At 34.5% G+C, this 27587-nt stretch overlaps 1 protein-coding gene across 1 annotated transcript; it reads right to left on the minus strand.

Annotated features, from left to right (window-relative positions):
* Positions 1-4220: 4220 nt before the first annotated feature.
* LOC100368542 (carnitine O-palmitoyltransferase 2, mitochondrial-like) lies at positions 4221-12144 on the minus strand. The gene is made up of 8 exons (XM_085497550.1): positions 11952-12144; positions 9239-10679; positions 8408-8610; positions 8031-8301; positions 5851-6211; positions 5323-5496; positions 4998-5223; positions 4221-4652 (listed from the first exon to the last, which is right to left on the minus strand). The coding sequence occupies exons 2-8, from the start codon at positions 9286-9288 to the stop codon at positions 4336-4338; spliced, it is 1602 nt and encodes a 533-aa protein (XP_085353676.1). The 5' UTR covers positions 9289-10679; positions 11952-12144; the 3' UTR covers positions 4221-4335.
* Positions 12145-27587: the final 15443 nt, after the last annotated feature.

Genomic DNA, 27587 nt, shown 5'->3' on the forward strand with positions numbered 1-27587 from the left:
AGATTGATGGACTGAGGAACTTTGAACAGTATAGTAGAATATTATTCGTTTATGACTGTATTTCATATTTTATTATATTCTACTGTATGTGATTTTCGAATTTATGTACTCAGTTCGATTTGATATATTGTATTGTTGTTTTTTTTGAAATTTTTATTGTATTCGTATTATTGACGTCGTTGCTAGTCATGTAATATTATATGTTATAATATTCTTGAGAGGGGAGGCATGTCGCATACGACTTGTTTACCACTTCCGTGTGACTGAGAATGTTCTAGAACCGTACTGTGTCTGGGTGGAATTTTTAGAAACTGGTTGAATAGGTAATAGAACACTGTAGGAGGCAATAGAAGGTAATGGAACATTCTAGAAATTTGTAGTAAGTTCCAGACTCATTATGTATGCTGATGTAATGGTCTATTTATAGACAGCGTGGGTATATATAGGGGAGTTGTTCAGCACTGAGATCAGATCGGAGATCTCGTTGAATTGTATTGGAGTTTAAGTATCTAGTTATTGGAGTAGTGGAGTTTTACCGCGTTATTGTACTTGATGTTTGCAGAGTATAATAATACCAGTACCAGTTGAAAGCTCATCTGTTGGCTCAGTGTTCGTATTTTATCATTGCCGCCAGGGAAGTCTTTTTGTTACTGTTGCCATTTTGGTTTTTGAACCATCACACCTGTACTATACCAAATACGGTAATATTACGTTGCGTGTGACACATGTAAGTTACCAATAACGGGATAACAGGGTACAATGTTAGTATATACACGTATGTATCTTCTAGACTCGTGTAAATTTGTTTTGCTGTTAAAATAATACCATGTAATTACTATGGAATACAAGAAATTAGAATGAATAATAAACCCGCATGCTGTAGATAATTAATTGACATTTTTGTAATACGTCAACAACAAATAAACATGGGCTCAAATGCGTCAGAATGTACATCAAGACTGCACGAACACTAGTCAAACGCGACGTCAACTTTACAATTAATGACATTCCTCGAAGGCGCGTATATCTGTCTGTATGTGTTGGCGTTGCATGGAAAAATCAACATTGTTTTCAGAGACAGAATATAAGCGTATATAAGCGCTTACATCTTGGATAATCTCAGCTATTGCGTCAACGCTGTAGGGGCTTTATAATTTCATAGGACATGTACACATGATATATCACAATAACAATACAGATCTACACATATAATGGTTTAATGTAGACAAACCCAAAATCAAGATTGAAGACTTGAGTTTCGACAATTTATTTTTATACGAAATAGGAGTTTTCGCAATTCAACTGCAGGGTTGTTTGACAATGACTTCAAATATACAAGAGGCTTCGTCTACTTTTCAATCGCTTTTTCCAACTTTGCACACTGATTTTTACCATTTTACACACAGCTCATGTGACAATGTGCTAATATAGGCTGCTTTCATCTGACTTTTATTCATTTTTTCGACTTTACAACTGGTTTCTATATACCAGCAGCTTACTTTGCACAACTTTGCTCCGTGTGTAACAGTCTAAAGGCGCGATGTGCTGACAGCACCAACAACTTGTTCTTCAAAAATTAGAAGGAATTGGAAACATTCCAAGAATTTAAAAAATATTTCCACCCATTTCTACTAGAAATGATCGATATCACAGCAAGGAACTTGAAGAATAAGCGAACGTTGCCGCACATCTTTTCCATGTGTGTGATGAAACTATAAAAACAAAATCACCAGCTCGTTTATTCAAGCAGTATCCCATACAGGTACTAACTACACCCGATTCAGCTTTAATTTACACATCTTTCAATCGTCTTGCTACACTGATGTATGCATAAATTGAAATTGATCCGATTTAGCGGCTATTTCATGTTTGGAAATATTTTAAAATTATATGGTTATCACAAGTAACTTCTTGAATTGACCTTTGACCTGTACATGCTTTGCGAGACAGTGCGGTAATTTAACTACAATTCATTTATTCAAAATTTAGAATTTTTAACTATGGGTCATATCAATATAACATCATAGGTCACGTTCCCAAATGAATCTACCAGCTTTGCAATCGCTTTTCACAACTTAGTTAGCAGTTTGTCGTCCATTTTTCGGTTCGCTGTTGAGATCAGTTTTTATATATTTAGTTAATGTTTTCGCAATTTAACTGTGGGGTTGGCATGGCAATGACTTAGGTAAAATATACAATAAACTTCGCTTTTTCCAACTTTGCACACTGTTTTTTAACATTTTACAGACAGCTCATGTGACAATGTGCTAATATAGAGTGCTTTATCTGGGTAAAGACTTTGACATGCATTATAGGTTTTGACACTACATCCGCAACAACAAATTCAATTTGTTCTCGTATTGTTGTGTTTGCAAGTTATTGTTGTCTCGCACATTGTGACCACCATATGATGTCAAGCATATATTTGTTTTCTACAAATTTGGTTTATTATTCATGCGACTGTACACTCCATTTGGGATGACATTCACTTGGCCACCTGTGTCCAATTTAAACGGCATTTTATTTTTGCCTAGCACCAGATTTACATATCACTCATCATTCATAGTGTCGTGTTCGTCAATATTTCCCGCAAACAAATGTGAGTTCATAATCCGTGTCACTATTATTTTCTCTAAGCATATCAACTTTCTTCGATCTACTGACTTTAGCAACCTTGACACGTCCTACACGTTTTATCATAAGTTTTATCATAATATTTCGTAAATATCCGTTAAATTATCATACTGTCTCTCGAAAGCAGCCTATATTAGCAGATTGTCACATGAGCTGATCGTAAAATGTTGAAAAGCAGAGTGCAAAGTTGTGAAAAGCGATTGAAAATTAGATGGAACTGTTTGCATATTTCACCCAAGTCATTGTCATGCCAACCCCGCAGTTAAATCTCGAAAACGTTAACTAAATGACTAGAAAATGACCCATATATATATGTAGATTATCTCAACAGCGAACTGAAGAGTGGTAGACAAATTGCTGGGTTGAAAATGTCCGTTTTTGGTTAAATTGTGTTTAAAACTATTTAACTCCCGAACGCATAGGTTTATCGAATGGCAGTTTGACTTGTTTTTTTCCTTATGCGTGGATGGAGCTTGTACGCGCATGTATGCAAATTACAGATCATCTGATTGTTCATAAATACCGACTCGCCAGGGGCTCGGGGTAAAATCTGACTCGCAGATGTCGTTATAAAATAGCATTAATAGACTATGCCAAAGTATATTATGCATCGCAATAGTATTGTCTCCGTAATTTCTGGGGAAAATGTTTTTATTGTTACTCTTCTGATAGCTGACAGAAATTCTTGTTGGGCCGTCATCTTCACAGCTCAACGACAGTCGTCATTCAAACATCTGAACTCGAGAAAACTCCCCCAGCCTTGTCGTGTCTTTTCATGCAGGGTCAAAAGTTTTCCTACAGAGGTCACAGGACGCAAGCATTCGTTCAGAGAAATTAGATCGATTATTTCAGGGAGCTGTAATGCGCATTACAGCTCCCTGATTATTCTCAGGACTTCAGAATCTTCTTCCATTTTATTGTCATTACAGCCAACTTTTTTCGTTGGCATATCTGTTTCTTCTGTTGTACAGATGTATGATCCCGTGTCTGTTTATTACTCCGATTCACTTTCGGTACAGTATGCACTAAACATCGCGTATTCTCTTTGGTTACGATAAGAACCACGGTCTGATTCCTTCAGTAACAATTGTTTCCCTCTACCACAGTGTCCGTCTTTCTTTTTTCAGACCTGTTCTCCTTTTTACTCCGCATGGCATTGTTGTATACAATAAATAAATCGCGGGATATAAAATAGCGGATGTGGTGTTGCCTACGAAAGGCGTTTGTGAAATCATGGAGGTAACTCCACGGTGAAAGAATTACACAGGAAACGAAACTGGTTCCCGAAACATGATTTGCATACTACTGTTAGACTCCAGCGATCAATCAACATTAATTAAGCAAGATTTATGCAAATAAAACAGTTAAAGTAAGACCATGGCACATGTGTTTGTTTTTAATAATTTAAATCTAGTTTATGAGGTGTTCTACTCACAATACAATCTTGAAATTTTCACTCAAGAACAAGAACATTTCTACTATATAAAAAGTTAAAAAAGTGAAAATTCGCCTCTAAATGCATTTTTCCCTGCACCGCTACCTAAAGGGCGTGTTTTCATATATCCTGTATCTGACACGTCACGCCATACTGTATCAATGTATTTTATTATATGCCTAGAGGTTCGTATATCACTGATTTGTACATGAATAATACGTGTATGGCTGGTTTGTTCTTAACATATATTTACATTTTCGAATTGTCTACGAAGAAAGTACGTGGTAAATATCATTTAAACTGGATTGTATACATTCAATAAATTCAATTGCGTTAGGTGATGACGGATACGAAGTTAGAGTAAGGCCTATTCTGTCTTCAATAATTTGGTATGCGACGCCAAATCCATCGGGTACTACTGGTGCGAATCCACTCACTATCAAAGAGGAAGAAAGTACAGTACTTGTTGAAAGTATGATATGATTGATTGCTTTATATGCCTCATCGTTGAACATAGCTGATTGTTGTCCACGTTGGTTTGCTAAAACTCTCAATGCAAACAAATGACGATCCCATCCTTGGCCTGAAAGTAATGGAGATGATGTTTTTAAGTGAGTTGGCTATAGGAATGATTATCACAGCATGCCTTCTTTGGCATTTGTAGCACCGTGTGCGCAAAACAGTTATTTATGTAAGATACATACATAAGATATATACATGTGTGCCCTTGATATATCGAACTTTGGCTTGCATAGGATCTATTTCTAGTAATCTAGATGTCATGTGATGTCTTACAAAATCCTGTGACGTACGTTTAGGATATGTTGCCATGAACGACAATATGATGTAACGTAAGTGATATAAACAACGTTATTTGCTAGCGATTCTCTGCATATTTAGAACTTCTAAAAATAGTGCATTGACTCACCCATAGCTGCTTCTTTGGCCAAATTACTGTGTTTCCTAGAACACACTTCTAATAATTGTCTTTTGTCTTCAATGCCGACCCCAGGTTTATTGAAGGCTTCACAGCAAGCTTTGGTTTCTATTGTTGCTGATCTCAGAGTTTCTGTACGTCCATGTTTAAATGCAGCTGTACTACATGATTCATATGTGGCAACAGTTTTTCCTCCACTCATTCTGTAGTAACCCATCTATTAATATTGAACAACCAATGATGTTAATGCGGACAGCTACAATGCATGTACAGTAATGTGAACAAAATTACATTACATTACATTACATTACATTACCTGGAATGAAAGTTGCATCATAGCATCTGGACTCATTTTGTATTTCTTGAAGATTTCTTTGTTTACGTTTTTATTTTCGAATCTATTAACCGCTAAGGTTGACGTGGTCTTATAAAAAATCTTTCGCGCTTCCTCAATACCTTGTATGATTGCAGGTGTCAGCTTCCAGTCCAACTGAGAACAAATAAAACACATTTTGAATTTATAATAAAACAGTATTACAAGCAATGTAACTCACATCCACCTGAAATCAGCATCAGTAATATCGATGAGGTGTAATAACAAGTACGGAAATACAGAACATTGGAAGATATGTAAATAACTTAATACATTGTTAAATTTCAAGAAACGCAGCTATGTAATAGTGAACACAAAGAAGTAAACACAAACCAAAAGAGTACAGAATATTATTAGTCATTTAAGTCAGGTTCTCATATATTGAAACACTCTATCCACAATGACTAATATTGACACCATATTTGAATAACCTGTCTTCATTGTGCTGAAACATTTTGAAAGAAAACAAACCTTTCTTATAAACTCTGAAGAATTTACATAGGCTGGTTTAGATGCAGGCTTCACTGCAGGTTTAGATGCAGGCTTCACTGCAGGTTTAGATGCAGGCTTCACTGCAGGTTTAGATGCAGGCTTCACTGCAGGTTTAGATGCAGGCTTCACTGCAGGTTTAGATGCAGGCTTCACTGCAGGTTTAGATGCAGGCTTCACTGCAGGTTTAGATGCAGGCTTCACTGCAGGTTTCCTTGTACAATCTTTAAACATTTCATTCATGAGTCTCATAAACGTAACACCGTCTCCCCATGAATGTTCGAAATTCATAGATGCAACTCCATCTTTAGAGATAATCAACTGAAAGGATTTGTCGAACCATCTGAATAAACAATAATTGCATAAATCAAAGAAAGCTTAGAAAGAACTCCCGTGTGCTGAGAGTATTGAAGACACATTAAAAATTAATTCAAAATTACTTTTACATGAGATATTGATGGAAAAGCTGAAAACTAATTATGTAAATCAGGTAACTAATATGAACAAAACAGAACAAGAAAAATTATGAATTATTATGCTAATTAGAGAATTAATATGAACAAATTTTAACCCAAAATTAATCAGGCCTGTCTATTGTCCTATTGTCTATTGTTTATTCAAATGTGATGATCAGTAATTGAGATATCAGTGTTAATTAATAATATTAATTAGGTGATTAATAAGCATAAATATTTACCAAAAACTAATTTGATTTCTGCATAGTTCTCTTTAAAGGTTTCATTAAAATCCAATTTGTGGTTCTTTATATATCAGTGGAACATTATGCAAATTAGGTAATTAATATCCAATTAAAACTAATCAGGTCTCTGCATAATCCTAGAAGATCTATGTAGCAAGTCCCATTGAAATATGATGATTACTACTTGATATATCAAAAGCTGAAAATTAATTAATTATGCAAATTAGGTAATTAATATGTACTCATACTACCCTAAAAACTATCAGGTCTGTGCAGTGTCCTATGACATATATGTACCAAGTGTCATTGAAATGTGATGATTACTACTTGAAATATCAAAAGCTGAAAATTAATTAATTATGCAAACTAGCTAATTAATATATACTGATATTACCCTAAAAACTATCAGGTCTGTGCAGTGTCCTATGACATCTATGTACCAAATTTCATTGAAATGTGATTACTACTTGAAATATCAAAAGCTGAAAATTAATTAATTATGCAAATTAGGTAATTAATATGTACTCATATTACCCTAAAAACTATCAGGTATGTGCAGTGTTCTATGACATCTATGTACCAAGTTTCATTGAAATGTGACAATTACTACTTGAAATATCAAAAGCTGAAAATTAATTAATTATGCTAATCAGGTAATTAATATCTACTGATATTACCCTAAAAACTATGAGGTTTGTGCAGTGTCCTATGACATCTATGTACCAAGTTTTATTGAAATATGATGATTAGTACTTGAGATATCAGTGGAAAAGCCGAAAATTGATTAATCATTATGCAAATTAGGTAATTAATATTGGACAGATTTTTACCCAAAACTAATCAAATCTGCGCATTAGTTTGGAGCATCTGTGTGCCAAGTTTCATCAAAATCCAATGAGTGGTTCTTTAGATATCAGTGGAACAGTCATGGAACAGCTAAAAATCAGCTAATTATCATGCAAATTAGGTAATTAATATGCATGGATTTTAACCAAAACCTAATCAAATCTGCGCATTGGCCCAGAGCATCGATGCACCAAGTTTCATCAAAAACTGATGTATGGTTCTTGAGATATCAGTGGAACAGACGAACACACACACATACATACCCATACACATACACACACACACACATACAGACACACTAACTGCAAAGACTCCCTTTTTGTGCTTCGCACACGGGAGTCAAAAATTGTATATATATAGAATGTGTATGGTTTTCAATCAGATGTACATGGTACACACATATATAAACCATATTATGTGAACTTTACTGAGAATGTATTCCTACAAATCATCAATATTACATATGACTTTCACATCATGATTACTATTGTGGCAGTATTACATACGACCGTTAATAAAGATTCTGTTCTATTGCTGATAATTTATTTTATATTGAACATGAGAATATGTTAGGTGTCTAAAATTACATAGGTAGTGTGACTGTCAGTGTATTTACCTATTCGCAGAATCGCCACACAGAGACAGCTTCATGCGTGAAATGTTATCATCACTAAGTTTATCATCTTCTAAACATAGTGCAAACACAGCAGAATCTATTAATTTCAATGTTTCTTTATTTCCACATTCTTCTAATTGTGCTCTATAAGATGCCCATGTATTGCGTTCTTGAGATGTTAATGCAGCTACAGGATGTTGAGGTACAGGACTTTTGTCTGAGAGGATAAACTCTAAATGTGCTTGGATTTCACTTGCAGCTACTATACCACCTGTTAGTTAATTACAAGTAATTTATTAACAAGTATGAAGATACCAATTTACAAAACAGTCAATTTGAAACTTATTAGCCGGCATACAAACACACACTTGACTTACCATCTTTAGTAAGCACATCAAAAGTATAAAACTGTCCATTTCTGATAACCACGATATGTCTGGCATTGACATCAGTATAAAGCTCATCTTTGTTCTGTTTAGGTATTCTTGTAGAGTTAAATATATTACTATATTGACTCATATCTAATGGAATTGCTTCATACAGGTGGGCTACATACCATGACAATGAACTTGGCACCCATCTAGTTTAATAAATGAAAACAAAAAGTGCCTTTTAAAAATTCAGTTAGTATTAACTTATTTTTTGTGTTCATGCACATTATCGTATAATTGGCATTTGATAGAACTTCAATTAAATATACAGATGTACCTTACAATATTCTTAAAAACATTTGTATTACTTTTAGCTGGAATACGATGTAATACTTCAGGTGATAATATATTCGACCTCAAGGTTTTTAGAAATCGCATTGCCGATACTATCATGTTAGTAGAACGAGTCACCTGAAAATAGTATTGAATTTAGAATATGTTCATTTACGGTTTTTGCTCCATTTAACATATTCAAAGGAATGTTGAGATATGCTTGGAGGAAACTTATATTATAGTAAGTCTGGAATAGCGTTTATAAATGTACTTATTCTATATGTTATAACAACACGTTATAGTCACATCCTGCTATGTCGTATATTTGACTTATATTTGCACAATTCGTTATTCCATAATGAAAAAGTACGATATTCAAATAACGAATAAGATCTAAAAAATACTCTTACAAATACGGAACATAATTGTCAGAATGTTCTACTTGCTACATTCAGAGAATAGTTGGTACTGGCAGCATAACAGTTTGTACTACTATAAACCAACCTGATTATTATATGCATGTCTTTCATCCATCCGAAAAAATACTGATGCATTAGAGTTAAGTACGAGAGGGTCTCTAGACTCCAAATACATATCAAACCAAGGCCCTTTAAAATAAAGTAATATTATGTTGTTAAATTGCTACCACCCCTTCTAATAATGCAGGGGGCAAATGTGAAATAATGAACATTATTTCAATTAAACTTGTCCATTGGGTAACCTTTCTTCATGAACATTCGTTCACAATGTTTTTAGTTGTTCTGCTTAGGCGACACTGATTTAATTTCATGGAATACATCTTCTGGAGACCCCAAAACTAATGCGAGAGGACGAAAAAACAATCCTGCCAAGAAAAAAATGCTGCTAAAACCACAGTACTACGGAGCTGCTATTACGAATTGAACCACATAACAGAGTGTATCAAAAAAAACAAAAAAAAACAAGTCTTTATTTGTAGGAGACACATGTTGATGTACACATCTCGTACTGTATTACTGTCACAGGTAAAACCATTTCATTCATGATGAAGTACCTTCAGTCAGACTGCATTCAAGGTACAGCATGAACACCATTTTCAGTACAAGTCAAGGCGGAATGTACATATCACTACTTTATGACAATAACTAACAAAACATTGCACTGTGTGTGCAAGCATATTATCCGAATCAGAAAATGAAAAAAAAATAAGAAAATTTTCTTCACCTGGAAAGCGGACCTCAGCCGAGGAGCTTCCTGCTTTCGTTGCAGTTTTGTCGACTTCAATGCGGACAATAACAACCGAACTGACTTGTCGCCTGACCGACTTTTAGGCCACCATACACCTCCACTCCTCTCCCATTTCTCTCATCATTGCAGAAGAAACGCGGGACAGCCACTCTGGACAATATGTCCTTAAAGTTGTCTGGGCGAAACTCGCTTGCCGTTACCAATTCTCTCGTATAGCTATGTAAACGTCACATCTCCCTGGCCGACGTCAATTGCGTACCAGTCTAGAATAATCCCTCCGTTTTTCCTCTTTTTTGCTCACGTATTTTTGTGGCGTGGTCGCCATGTTGGAATCATTTACGACAAAATTGGCACGTTTTGAGAAAGTCTAAAATGAGTTTTACGACAAGCCGGCACTTTGTGACAATATGAGTCGGCAAGTTTCGGACAGAAAACTGATCTGTGGAGACTCGTTGTGGGAGATTTGTTTTCTGAGAACAGGTGCAAACTAATGCACGTGCGAATGTCATCCATAAAATTAAGTCGGTGTATATAGCCTTATTACAAATAAAAAGTTAGACAGACAAACTAACCAACATAAACATAACAAACTTGACGAGGATAAGAGAAACAATCATGCACAGTGAAGGATGCGATTTGTAATTTGCATTAAAAATACCTGTAATATAGCTGGTATGTTTATTCTTGTTATTCAATAAAATCAGCTCATTATTCAGCTCTAAAAGAAATAAAATATAGTGTATCATATTTAAAAATGTAAGGATATATGTAATGACCACCTACAACATATAGGTTATTGTTTTCCTGTAATGTATACTGGTAATAAAAATTAAATCAATATATACCATCTTCGAGTAAAATTGAAAACAATTTCCGACTTCTGTTGAAGTAAAACTGTGTCACCGAACGTTAGAAATCATGCAAATACTATACACTTAATACCGTAAAAACTCGTAGTTGTAAAACTATTTCGTTTATAGGTGTGTGAATAACTAGTATGCTAATGCAATCGCGATTTGTTGTCTGGAAAATTATTACACTTTTCAAAGATTGATTGAATCTGGAATAAATGTTTGTCGTTTATTTTATTTTCCGGATGCAAAATGTTATAGAACGATTGGTCTTCTTGCGGCATTATACTGCAGTATACTATCATGAATTAGTTTACGCGTATCTGTTGACCGACTTAATTAGCTGATTATTAGCGAATTGCTGTGTTATGTCTGTCATCGTTTAGGCATATTTGAAGTTTTGGACGGAACTTGGCTCAGTGATTTGGAACTAATTACGAGATAACCGTCGCTATTCTGACTACCCTTTCTGACAGTTGGCATCCGTAGTTATTAATGTAGTGAACGATTAATCAAAAGATATGACGTATTCAGTACTTAGTGTGATTGGCTTTATGATTGAAGGTTACGCCCTAGAGTCGTTTTACCGTTTTGTAATTGGTTAGAGTTTTGAAAATGAATAAAGAGAGTATGAGTTGGTCTTGGCAAGTACTGCACGATAGATGCAGTCCTGGAGAGCCTTGGGGCGAGTGTTGACACAGTCTAAAAGAGTCTTGGGCCAGCCTTGCGATAGTCTTGGGGACTTTTCCCCAGGGCGCTGTGTCTTATAGAGTGCTCGATTGACCGACTAAGACGAGAGCTGAAACGTATTTCGTTGTGTGTGTCTTATTTGACTGTAAGGCTTAAGTGACTTTCCCGATCCCGCACATCGAGGGGACGCGATATAGAGACGAGACGAGATTCCCCCCTGGCAAGTGTGGAGAACCCCCGAGGAAAAGAATTTACCCCTGATAATACCAATACGCGATCACTAACATGCGTCAGGTTATGTCATATAGTGTAACAGCCAAGTCTGTTTACAGTTGTTTCTATTAAAAATAAACTAATAATAAAACAACCCATTGTGACAATTGACAAATTTATCCCCACATGTGCAAGATAACAAATGCTGTTTAATATATTTCAATACAAATTCTCACCTTGACCTTGACCATCTAAAAATGCCTTGGCAATATTAGTGGTGTTCTCATAGCTATTGTCATCTAATAAGGGTCTTTGAGATCTCAGATACCTTTCACATGTTACATCTAGTTTGGGTATCGGAAGTTTTGGTAGACTGGCTTGAAAATGCATTGTGGGTATTAAACTTTGATGTAGATATTCACAAGAATGTGACGAGGCGCTAATGAAACAAAATAATATGAGTTATCTCAGAAGTATATTGAGAGTAATATATTTACATTGGGATCATTTCAACTAGAGGGAAATTAAATAATAACCGCCTACAACAGATGTATCCGAATTCACAGTCATTTTACAAGTTCAGGAAAACAAAACAAAAACAACTGACAAATACATTTGTAATTTGTCAAATTTATTAACGCCATGTTAAACATAAGGTGTCATGAGTTATAAAAAGATTGGAGAACGTGCAATATGTGGCATCCAAAATATACCAGTATTAGTCAAAATCAAATGTTTTCTATAAAACCCCGTAAGCTACATCAAACAAGTGGCATTGATGACATAAACATGTGTAACAAGCACAATATATATATATATATATATATACCCAAACGCTTTTTAAATGTTAAGGTTAGTCATCTTTCGCAAACCCCTTAATTTAATTAATAATTTGTACAAAAGAAAGAAGAATTTTTTTTTCTTTTAGTAAAAATATATAAACTACGGTTAAAACAGAGTGTAATGTTGCTGATGTGGATAAATGATGGTGGTAAAATGAAAATCCTATTTTTTTTTAATTCTGATATAAAGCTGTCCCTTAGAGTCAGACTCACTTATCTACGTTGGAGATCTGTAGACACTTTAATCTATTTTTTTGGGGTATTTCTTTGTAATATAAAACCTAATTTACGACTGTTGATGGAAAATACGTCATCAATACAACATAAAACACTATATGTAAGAAGCATAATTAAATATTATAATCAGATAACTGTAGATGTGTGTATTACACAATTGATGCTGTTTGTTTCGAATTTCATTAATGACAAATTTCTAATCAACATGATAAACATATCATCTATCATCTATCTACACGAACATAAAATATTAAACTCACCTGCATTGTCGACAGTGCATTTGATTGATATGACATCTTAGTATCTAAAAACAGAAATTGACTTGATTTCCATAAATATGGAATCAATCACCAATTCAACTCAAATTTTATATAAACCGTAATATTTTTTTTAATAATTGTGGTTATCATAATGACTGATTTTGGACATGTCTTCATAACATTTCAAAGTTCAATGATAATCATTCGCCAGGAATGTGGAGTCAATCTGGCAATCGAGCAGTAATTCAATAAAGGAAGGTTCTGATTGACTCGTCGTGACAACCAATGCCAATCCACATGTGAATTTTAAGACGGGCTGATTAGATGAATTTATATTCTGAATAGCATAGTAAAAGAAGGACATACACAATGGCGATCAAATTGGCACTTACAGAGCATCACGATTGTAAGTTTGTATATAAAACATTCGATAATGTAAAATGTATAGATATGCAGTTTCATGATTATTGTTTCATGATTTTTTTTAATAAACTTTGTTTGCCGATATGATGTGTTCACTCACTTGTTCAATTAAATTGTCATTGACCACATAGACTGAATTGGGTTATCTAATGAGGCTAACTATTGACAAGTAATTATCCAGGGTTTATTATTCTGAGATAAGTGTTCCGCCATTGTTTTTAAACACAATTACGCATCTGGTGATAGTAACGTATATTAACATTACAATCCTGCAGTGTTAGTCACATACAATTAGCATAAAACTCCTGCTGTGATAGTCACATACAATTAGCATAACACTCCTGCTGTGATAGTCACATACAATTAGCATAACACTCCTGCTGTGATAGTCACGTACAATTAGCATATCAATCCTACTATGATAGTCACGTACTATTAGCATAACATTCCTTCTGTGATAGTCACGTACAATTAGCATATCAATCCTACTGTGATAGTCACATACTATTAGCATATCAATCCTACTGTGATAGTCACATACTATTAGCATATCAATCCTACTGTGATAGTCACATACTATTAGCATATCAATCCTACTGTGATAGTCACGTACTATTAGCATATCAATCCTACTGTGATAGTCATGTACTATTAGCATAGTAATCCTACTGTGATAGTCACATACTATTAGCATATCAATCCTACTGTGATAGTCACGTACAATTAGCACATCAATCCTACTTTGATAATCACGTACTATTAGCATATCAATCCTGCTGTAATAGTCACATACTATTAGCATATCAATCCTACTGTGATAGTCACATACTATTAGCATATCAATCCTACTGTGATAGTCATGTACAATGAGCACATCAATCCTACTTTGATAATCACGTACTATTAGCATATCAATCCTGCTGTAATAGTCACATACTATTAGCATATCAATCCTACTGTCATAGTCACATACTATTAGCATATCAATCCTACTGTGATAGTCACGTACAATGAGCACATCAATCCTACTGTGATAATCACGTACTATTAGCATATCAATCCAACTGTCATAGTCACGTACTATTAGCATATCAATCCTGCTGTAATAGTCACATACTATTAGCATATCAATCCTACTGTCATAGTCACATACTATTAGCATATCAATCCTGCTGTAATAGTCACATACTATTAGCATATCAATCCTACTGTCATAGTCACATACTATTAGCATATCAATCCTGCTGTAATAGTCACATACTATTAGCATATCAATCCAACTGTCATAGTCACGTACTATTAGCATATCAATCCTGCTGTAATAGTCACATACTATTAGCATATCAATCCTACTGTAATAGTCACATACTATTAGCATATCAATCCTACTGTCATAGTCACATACTATTAGCATATCAATCCAACTGTCATAGTCACGTACTATTAGCATATCAATCCTGCTGTAATAGTCACATACTATTAGCATATCAATCCTACTGTCATAGTCACATACTATTAGCATATCAATCCTGCTGTAATAGTCACATACTATTAGCATATCAATCCAACTGTCATAGTTACGTACTATTAGCATATCAATCCTGCTGTAATAGTCACATACTATTAGCATATCAATCCTACTGTCATAGTCACATACTATTAGCATATCAATCCTGCTGTCATAGTCACATACTATTAGCATATCAATCCTACTGTCATAGTCACGTACTATTAGCATATCAATCCTGCTGTAATAGTCACATACTATTAGCATATCAATCCTACTGTCATAGTCACATACTATTAGCATATCAATCCTACTGTGATAGTCACATACTATTAGCATATCAATCTTACTGTCATAGTCACATACTATTAGCATATCAATCCTACTGTGATAGTCACATACTATTAGCATATCAATCCTACTGTGATAGTCATGTACAATGAGCACATCAATCCTACTTTGATAATCACGTACTATTAGCATATCAATCCTACTGTGATAGTTACGTACAATTAGCATATCAATCCTAATGTGATAGTTACGTACTATTAGCATATCAATCCTACTGTGATAGTCACATACTATTAGCATATCAATCCTACTGTAATAGTCACGTACAATGAGCACATCAATCCTACTGTGATAATCACGTACTATTAGCATATCAATCCTACTGTGATAGTCACATACTATTAGCATATCAATCCTACTGTGATAGTCATGTACTATTAGCATATCAATCCTACTGTGATAGTCACATACTATTAGCATATCAATCCTACGGTAATAGTCACGTACAATGAGCACATCAATCCTACTGTGATAATCACGTACTATTAGCATATCAATTCTACTGTGATAGTCATGTACTATTAGCATATCAAAACTACTGTGATAGTCATGTACTATTAGCATAGCAATCCTACTGTGATAGTCATGTACTATTAGCATAGCAATCCTACTGTGACAATCACGTGCTATTAGCATATCAATCCTACTGTGATAGTCATATACTATTAGCATAGCAATCCTACTGTGATAGTCACATACTATTAGCATATAAATCATACTGTGATAGTCACATACTATTAGCATATCAATCCTACTGTGATAGTTACGTACAATTAGCATATCAATCCTACTGTGATAGTTACGTACTATTAGCATATCAATCCTAATGTGATAGTCACATACTATTAGCATATCAATCCTACTGTGATAGTCACGTACAATTAGCATATCAATCTACTGTGATAGTTACGTAATATTAGCATATCAATCCTACTGTGATAGTCACATATTATTAGCATATCAATCCTACTGTGATAGTCACATACTATTAGCATATCAATCCTACTGTGATAGTCACATACTATTAGCATATCAATCATACTGTGATAGTCACATACTATTAGCATATCAATCCTATTCTGATAGTCACGTACTATTTGCATATCAATCCTACTGTGATAGTCACATACTATTAGCATATCAATCTTACTGTGATAGTCATGTACTATTAGCATATCAATCCTACTATAATAGTCACATACTATTAGCATATCAATCCTACTGTGATAGTCATGTACTATTAGCATATCAATCCTACTGTGATAGTCATGTATTATTAGCATATCAAAACTACTGTGATAGTCATGTACTATTAGCATAGCAATCCTACTGTGATAGTCATGTACTATTAGCATATCAATCCTACTGTGATAGTCATGTACTATTAGCATATCAATCCTACTGTGATAGTCACATGCTATTAGCATATCAATCCTATTCTGATAGTCACGTACTATTAGCATATCAATCCTAGTGTGATAGTCATGTACTATTAGCATATCAATCTTACTGTCATAGTCACATACTATTAGCATAGCAATCCTACTGTGATAGTCACGTACTATTAGCATAGCAATCCTACTGTGATAGTCACGTACTATTAGCATGTCAATCTTACTGTCATAGTCACGTACTATTAGCATAGCAATCCTACTGTGATAGTCACGTACTATTAGCATATCAATCCTACTGTGACAGTCACATACTATTAGCATATCAATCCTACTGTGATAGTCACATACTATTAGCATATCAATCCTACTGTGATAGTCACATACTATTAGCATATCAATCCTACTGTGATAGTCACATACTATTAGCATATCAATCCTACTGTGATAGTCATGTACTATTAGCATATCAATCCTACTGTGATAGTCACATACTATTAGCATATCAATCATACTGTGATAGTCACATACTATTAGCATATAAATCCTACTGTGATAGTCACATACTATTAGCATATCAATCCTACTGTGATAGTCACGTACAATTAGCATATCAATCCTACTGTGATAGTTACGTACTATTAGCATATCAATCCTAATGTGATAGTCACGTACTATTAGCATATCAATCATACTGTGATAGTCACATACTATTAGCATATCAATCCTACTGTGATAGTCACATACTATTAGCATATCAATCCTACTGGGATAGTCACGTACTATTAGCATATCAATCCTAATGTGATAGTCACGTAATATTAGCATATCAATCCTACTGTGATAGTCACGTACAATGAGCACATCAATCCTACTGTGATAATCACGTACTATTAGCATATCAATCCAACTGTAATAGTCACATACTATTAGCATATCAATCCTACTGTGATAATCACGTACTATTAGCATATCAATCCAACTGTAATAGTCACGTACTATTAGCATATCAATCCAACTGTAATAGTCACGTACTATTAGCATATCAATCCTACTGTGATAATCACGTACTATTAGCATATCAATCCAACTGTAATAGTCACGTACTATTAGCATATCAATCCTACTGTGATAGTCACGTACAATTAGCATAGCAATCCTAATGTGATAGTCACGTACTATTAGCATATCAATCCTACTGTGATAGTCATGTACTATTAGCATAGTAATCCTACTGTGATAAGCACGTACTATTAGCATATCAATCGTAGTGTGATAGTCATGTACTATTAGCATATCAATCTTACTGTCATAGTCACAAACTATTAGCATATCAATCCTACTGTGATAGTCACGTACTATTAGCATAGCAATCCTACTGTCATAGTCACGTACTATTAGCATATCAATCTTACTGTCATAGTCACATACTATTAGCATATCAATCCTACTGTGATAATCACGTACTATTAGCATATCAATCCTACTGTGATAGTCACATACTATTAGCATATCAATCCTAATGTGATAGTCACGTACTATTAGCATATCAATCCTACTGTGATAGTCACGTACAATGAGCACATCAATCCTACTGTGATAATCACGTACTATTAACATATCAATCCTACTGTGATAGTTACGTACAATTAGCATATCAATCATACTGTGATAGTCACGTACAATTAGCATATCAATCTTACTGTGATAGTCACATACTATTAGCATATCAATCCTACTGTGATAGTTAACGTACAATTAGCATATCAATCCTACTGTGACAGTCACATACTATTAGCATATCAATCCTACTGTGATAATCACGTACAATTAGCACATCAATCCTACTGTGATAGTCACATACTATTAGCATATCAATCTTACTGTGATAGTCACATACTATTAGCATATCAATCCTACTGTGATAGTCACATACTATTAGCATATCAATCTTACTGTCATAGTCACATACTATTAGCATATCAATCCTACTGTGATAGTCACGTACAATTAGCACATCAATCCTACTGTGATAGTCACATACTATTAGCATATCAATCTTACTGTCATAGTCACATACTATTAGCATATCAATCCTACTGTGATAGTCACGTACAATTAGCATATCAATCATACTGTGATAGTCACGTACAATTAGCACATCAATCCTACTGTGATAGTCACATACTATTAGCATATCAATCCTACTGTGATAGTTACGTACTATTAGCATATCAATCCTACTGTGATAGTCACGTACAATTAGCACATCAATCCTACTGTGATAGTCACATACTATTAGCATATCAATCCTACTGTGATAGTCACATACTATTAGCATATCAATCATACTGTGATAGTCATGTACTATTAGCATAGTAATCCTACTGTGATAAGCACGTACTATTAGCATATCAATCCTAGTGTGATAGTCATGTACTATTAGCATATCAATCTTACTGTCATAGTCACAAACTATTAGCATATCAATCCTACTGTGATAGTCACGTACTATTAGCATAGCAATCCTACTGTCATAGTCACGTACTATTAGCATATCAATCTTACTGTCATAGTCACATACTATTAGCATATCAATCCTACTGTGATAATCACGTACTATTAGCATATCAATCCTACTGTGATAGTCACATACTATTAGCATATCAATCCTACTGTGATAGTCACATACTATTAGCATATCAATCCTACTGTGATAATCACGTACTATTAGCATATCAATCCTACTGTGATAGTCACGTACAATTAGCATATCAATCCTACTGTGACAGTCACATACTATTAGCATATCAATCATACTGTGATAGTCACATACTATTAGCATATCAATTCTACTGTGATAGTCACATACTATTAGCATATCAATCCTACTGTGATAGTCACATACTATTAGCATATCAATCCTACTGTGACAGTCACGTACAATTAGCATATCAATCCTACTGTGATAGTCATGTACTATTAGCATATCAATCCTACTGTGATAGTCATGTACTATTAGAATAGCAATCCTACTGTGACAGTCACATACTATTAGCATATCAATCCTACTGTGACAGTCACATACTATTAGCATATCAATCCTACTGTGATAGTCACGTACAATTAGCATATCAATCCTACTGTGATAGTCATGTACTATTAGCATATCAATCCTACTGTGATAGTCATGTACAATGAGCATATCAATCCTACTGTGACAGTCACATACTATTAGCATATCAATCCTACTGTGACAGTCACATACTATTAGCATATCAATCCTACTGTGATAGTCATGTACAATGAGCATATCAATCCTACTGTGACAGTCACATACTATTAGCATATCAATCCTACTGTGATAGTCATGTACAATTAGCATATCAATCCTACTTTGATAGTCATGTACTATTAGCATAGCAATCCTACTGTGACAGTCACATACTATTAGCATATCAATCCTACTGTGACAGTCACATACTATTAGCATATCAATCCTACTGTGATAGTCACATACTATTAGCATATCAATCCTACTGTGACAGTCACATACTATTAGCATATCAATCCTACTGTGATAGTCATGTACAATTAGCATATCAATCCTACTTTGATAGTCATGTACAATTAGCATATCAATCCTACTGTGATAGTCATGTACTATTAGCATAGCAATCCTACTGTGACAGTCACATACTATTAGCATATCAATCCTACTGTGATAGTCATGTACTATTAGCATATCAATCCTACTGTGATAGTCATGTACTATTAGCATATCAATCCTACTGTGACAGTCATGTACAATTAGCATATCAATCCTACTGTGATAGTCATGTACTATTAGCATATCAATCCTACTGTGATAGTCATGTACTATTAGCATAGCAATCCTACTGTGACAGTCACATACTATTAGCATATCAATCCTACTGTGATAGTCATGTACAATTAGCATATCAATCCTACTGTGATAGTCATGTACAATTAGCATATCAATCCTACTGTGATAGTCATGTACAATTAGCATATCAATCCTACTGTGATAGTCACATACTATTAGCATATCAATCCTACTGTGATAGTCATGTACAATTAGCATAGCAATCCTACTGTGACAGTCACATACTATTAGCATATCAATCCTACTGTGATAGTTACGTACAATTAGCATATCAATCCTACTGTGATAGTCACATACTATTAGCATATCAATCCTACTGTGATAGTCATGTACAATTAGCATATCAATCCTACTGTGATAGTCACGTACAATTAGCATATCAATCCTACTGTGATAGTCATGTACTATTAGCATATCAATCCTACTGTGATAGTCATGTACAATTAGCATAGCAATCCTACTGTGACAGTCACATACTATTAGCATATCAATCCTACTGTGATAGTTACGTACAATTAGCATATCAATCCTACTGTGATAGTCACATACTATTAGCATATCAATCCTACTGTGATAGTCATGTACAATTAGCATATCAATCCTACTGTGATAGTCACGTACTATTAGCATATCAATCCTACTGTGATAGTCATGTACAATGAGCATAGCAATCCTACTATGACAGTCACATACTATTAGCATATCAATCCTACTGTGATAGTCACGTACAATTAGCATATCAATCCTACTGTGATAGTCATGTACTATTAGCATATCAATCCTACTGTGATAGTCATGTACAATTAGCATAGCAATCCTACTGTGACAGTCACATACTATTAGCATATCAATCCTACTGTGATAGTTACGTACAATTAGCATATCAATCCTACTGTGATAGTCACATACTATTAGCATATCAATCCTACTGTGATAGTCATGTACAATTAGCATATCAATCCTACTGTGATAGTCACGTACTATTAGCATATCAATCCTACTGTGATAGTCACGTACTATTAGCATAGCAATCCTACTGTGACAGTCACATACTATTAGCATATCAATCCTACTGTGATAGTTACGTACAATTAGCATATCAATCCTACTGTGATAGTCACATACTATTAGCATAGCAATCCTACTGTGACAGTCACATACTATTAGCATATCAATCCTACTGTGATAGTTACATACAATTAGCATATCAATCCTACTGTGATAGTCACATACTATTAGCATATCAATCCTACTGTGATAGTCACATACTATTAGCATATCAATCCTACTGTGATAGTTACGTACAATTAGCATATCAATCCTACTGTGATAGTCACATACTATTAGCATATCAATCCTACTGTGATAGTCATGTACAATTAGCATATCAATCCTACTGTGATAGTCACATACTATTAGCATATCAATCCTACTGTGATAGTCATGTACAATGAGCATATCAATCCTACTGTGACAGTCACATACTATTAGCATATCAATCCTACTGTGACAGTCACATACTATTAGCATATCAATCCTACTGTGATAGTCATGTACAATTAGCATAGCAATCCTACTGTGACAGTCACATACTATTAGCATATCAATCCTACTGTGATAGTCACGTACAATTAGCATATCAATCCTACTGTGATAGTCACATACTATTAGCATATCAATCCTACTGTGATAGTCACATACTATTAGCATATCAATCCTACTGTGATAGTCATGTACAATTAGCATAGCAATCCTACTGTGACAGTCACATACTATTAGCATATCAATCCTACTGTGATAGTCACATACTATTAGCATATCAATCCTACTGTGATAGTCATGTACTATTAGCATATCAATCCTACTGTGATAGTCATGTACAATTAGCATAGCAATCCTACTGTGACAGTCACATACTATTAGCATATCAATCCTACTGTGATAGTCACATACTATTAGCATATCAATCCTACTGTGATAGTCATGTACAATTAGCATAGCAATCCTACTGTGACAGTCACATACTATTAGCATATCAATCCTACTGTGATAGTCACATACTATTAGCATATCAATCCTACTGTGATAGTCATGTACTATTAGCATATCAATCCTACTGTGATAATCATGTACAATGAGCACATCAATCCTACTTTGATAGTCACATACTATTAGCATATCAATCCTACTGTGATAGTCATGTACAATGAGCACATCAATCCTACTTTGATAGTCACATACTATTAGCATATCAATCCTACTGTGATAGTCACATACTATTAGCATATCAATCCTACTGTGATAGTCATGTACAATTAGCATAGCAATCCTACTGTGACAGTCACATACTATTAGCATATCAATCCTACTGTGATAGTCACATACAATTAGCATATCAATCCTACTGTGATAGTCACATACTATTAGCATATCAATCCTACTGTGATAGTCATGTACTATTAGCATATCAATCCTACTGTGACAGTCACATACTATTAGCATATCAATCCTACTGTGATAGTCACATACTATTAGCATATCAATCCTACTGTGATAGTCATGTACAATTAGCATAGCAATCCTACTGTGACAGTCACATACTATTAGCATATCAATCCTACTGTGACAGTCACATACAATTAGCATATCAATCCTACTGTGATAGTCACATACAATTAGCATATCAATCCTACTGTGATAATCACGTACTATTAGCATATCAATCCTACTGTGATAGTCACATACTATTAGCATATCAATCCTACTGTGATAATCATGTACAATGAGCACATCAATCCTACTTTGATAGTCACATACTATTAGCATATCAATCCTACTGTGATAGTCACATACTATTAGCATATCAATCCTACTGTGATAGTCACATACAATTAGCATATCAATCCTACTGTGATAATCACGTACTATTAGCATATCAATCCTACTGTGATAGTCACATACTATTAGCATATCAATCCTACTGTGATAATCATGTACAATGAGCACATCAATCCTACTTTGATAGTCACATACTATTAGCATATCAATCCTACTGTGATAGTCACATACTATTAGCATATCAATCCTACTGTGATAGTCATGTACTATTAGCATATCAATCCTACTGTGATAATCATGTACAATGAGCACATCAATCCTACTTTGATAGTCACATACTATTAGCATATCAATCCTACTGTGATAGTCATGTACAATGAGCACATCAATCCTACTTTGATAGTCACATACTATTAGCATATCAATCCTACTGTGATAGTCACATACTATTAGCATATCAATCCTACTGTGATAGTCATGTACAATTAGCATAGCAATCCTACTGTGACAGTCACATACTATTAGCATATCAATCCTACTGTGATAGTCACATACAATTAGCATATCAATCCTACTGTGATAGTCACATACTATTAGCATATCAATCCTACTGTGATAGTCATGTACTATTAGCATATCAATCCTACTGTGACAGTCACATACTATTAGCATATCAATCCTACTGTGATAGTCACATACTATTAGCATATCAATCCTACTGTGATAGTCATGTACAATTAGCATAGCAATCCTACTGTGACAGTCACATACTATTAGCATATCAATCCTACTGTGACAGTCACATACAATTAGCATATCAATCCTACTGTGATAGTCACATACAATTAGCATATCAATCCTACTGTGATAATCACGTACTATTAGCATATCAATCCTACTGTGATAGTCACATACTATTAGCATATCAATCCTACTGTGATAATCATGTACAATGAGCACATCAATCCTACTTTGATAGTCACATACTATTAGCATATCAATCCTACTGTGATAGTCACATACTATTAGCATATCAATCCTACTGTGATAGTCACATACAATTAGCATATCAATCCTACTGTGATAATCACGTACTATTAGCATATCAATCCTACTGTGATAGTCACATACTATTAGCATATCAATCCTACTGTGATAATCATGTACAATGAGCACATCAATCCTACTTTGATAGTCACATACTATTAGCATATCAATCCTACTGTGATAGTCACATACTATTAGCATATCAATCCTACTGTGATAGTCATGTACAATTAGCATAGCAATCCTACTGTGACAGTCACATACTATTAGCATATCAATCCTACTGTGATAGTCACATACTATTAGCATATCAATCCTACTGTGATAGTCATGTACTATTAGCATATCAATCCTACTGTGATAATCATGTACAATGAGCACATCAATCCTACTTTGATAGTCACATACTATTAGCATATCAATCCTACTGTGATAGTCACATACTATTAGCATATCAATCCTACTGTGATAGTCATGTACTATTAGCATATCAATCCTACTGTGATAATCATGTACAATGAGCACATCAATCCTACTTTGATAGTCACATACAATTAGCATATCAATCCTGCTGTGATAGTCATGTACAATGAGCACATCAATCCTACTTTGATAGTCACATACTATTAGCATATCAATCCTACTGTGATAGTCATGTACAATGAGCACATCAATCCTACTTTGATAGTCACATACAATTAGCATATCAATCCTACTGTGATAGTCACATACTATTAGCATATCAATCATACTGTGACAGTCACATACTATTAGCATATCAATCATACTGTGACAGTCACGTACTATTAGCATATCAATCCTACTGTGATAGTCACGTACTATTAGCATATCAATCCTACTGTGATAGTCACATACAATTAGCATATCAATCCTACTGTGATAGTCACGTACTATTAGCATATCAATCCTACTGTGACAGTCACATACTATTAGCATATCAATCCTACTGTGATAGTCATGTACAATGAGCACATCAATCCTACTTTGATAGTCACGTACAATTAGCATATCAATCCTACTGTGATAGTCACGTACTATTAGCATAGCAATCCTACTGTGATAGTTACGTACTATTAGCATATCAATCCTACTGTGACAGTCACATACTATTAGCATATCAATCCTACTGTGATAGTCATGTACAATGAGCACATCAATCCTACTTTGATAGTCACGTACAATTAGCATATCAATCCTACTGTGATAGTCACGTACTATTAGCATAGCAATCCTACTGTGATAGTTACGTACTATTAGCATATCAATCCTACTGTGATAGTCACATACTATTAGCATATCAATCCTACTGTGACAGTCACATACTATTAGCATATCAATCCTACTGTGATAGTCACGTACAATGAGCACATCAATCCTACTTTGATAGTCACATACTATTAGCATAGCAATCCTACTGTGACAGTCACATACTATTAGCATATCAATCCTACTGTGATAGTCACATACAATTAGCATATCAATCCTACTGTGATAGTCACGTACAATTAGCATATCAATCCTACTGTGATAGTCACGTACTATTAGCATATCAATCCTACTGTGACAGTCACATACTATTAGCATATCAATCCTACTTTGATAGTCACATACAATTAGCATATCAATCCTACTGTGATAGTCACGTACTATTAGCATATCAATCCTACTGTGATAGTCATGTACTATTAGCATATCAATCCTACTGTGACAGTCACATACTATTAGCATATCAATCCTACTGTGATAGTCACATACTATTAGCATATCAATCCTACTTTGATAGTCACGTACAATTAGCATATCAATCCTACTGTGACAGTCACATACTATTAGCATATCAATCCTACTGTGATAGTCACATACTATTAGCATATCAATCCTACTGTGATAGTCACGTACTATTAGCATATCAATCCTACTGTGATAGTCACATACTATTAGCATATCAATCCTACTGTGATAGTCACGTACAATTAGCATATCAATCCTACTGTGATAGTCACGTACTATTAGCATATCAATCCTACTGTGATAGTCACATACTATTAGCATATCAATCCTACTGTGATAGTCACGTACAATTAGCATATCAATCCTACTGTGATAGTCACGTACAATTAGCATATCAATCCTACTGTGATAGTCACGTACTATTAGCATATCAATCCTACTGTGATAGTCACGTACTATTAGCATATCAATCCTACTGTGATAGTCACGTACTATTAGCATATCAATCCTACTGTGATAGTCATGTACTATTAGCATATCAATCCTACTGTGATAGTCACGTACTATTAGCATATCAATCCTACTGTGATAGTCACGTACTATTAGCATATCAATCCTACTGTGATAGTCATGTACTATTAGCATATCAATCCTACTGTGACAGTCACATACTATTAGCATATCAATCCTACTGTGATAGTCACATACTATTAGCATATCAATCCTACTTTGATAGTCACGTACAATTAGCATATCAATCCTACTGTGACAGTCACGTACAATTAGCATATCAATCCTACTGTGATAGTCACGTACTATTAGCATATCAATCCTACTGTGATAGTCACGTACTATTAGCATATCAATCCTACTGTGATAGTCACATACTATTAGCATATCAATCCTACTTTGATAGTCACGTACAATTAGCATATCAATCCTACTGTGATAGTCACATACTATTAGCATATCAATCCTACTGTGATAGTCACATACCATTAGCATATCAATCCTACTTTGATAGTCACGTACAATTAGCATATCAATCCTACTGTGACAGTCACATACTATTAGCATATCAATCCTACTGTGATAGTCACGTACTATTAGCATATCAATCCTACTGTGATAGTCACGTACTATTAGCATATCAATCCTACTGTGATAGTCACATACTATTAGCATATCAATCCTACTGTGATAGTCACGTGCTATTAGCATATCAATCCTACTGTGATAGTCATATACTATTAGCATATCAATCCTACTGTGACAGTCACATACTATTAGCATATCAATCCTACTGTGATAGTCACA

Source organism: Saccoglossus kowalevskii, chromosome 3 (assembly GCF_978046115.1).
Source record: "Saccoglossus kowalevskii chromosome 3, keSacKowa6.1, whole genome shotgun sequence".
In the NCBI taxonomy this organism is placed as follows: domain Eukaryota; kingdom Metazoa; phylum Hemichordata; class Enteropneusta; family Harrimaniidae; genus Saccoglossus; species Saccoglossus kowalevskii.

Coding starts and splice junctions, on each gene's coding strand:
- LOC100368542 (XM_085497550.1), bottom strand. CDS start 9,288: ATGCATCAGTATTTTTTCGGATGGATGAAAGACATGCATATAATAATC. Junction 8,302..8,407: donor TGATGTGCTTACTAAAGATG/GTAAGTCAAGTG, acceptor ATTAACTAACAG/GTGGTATAGTAGCTGCAAGT. Junction 4,653..4,997: donor GGCCAAAGAAGCAGCTATGG/GTGAGTCAATGC, acceptor CATTACTTTCAG/GCCAAGGATGGGATCGTCAT.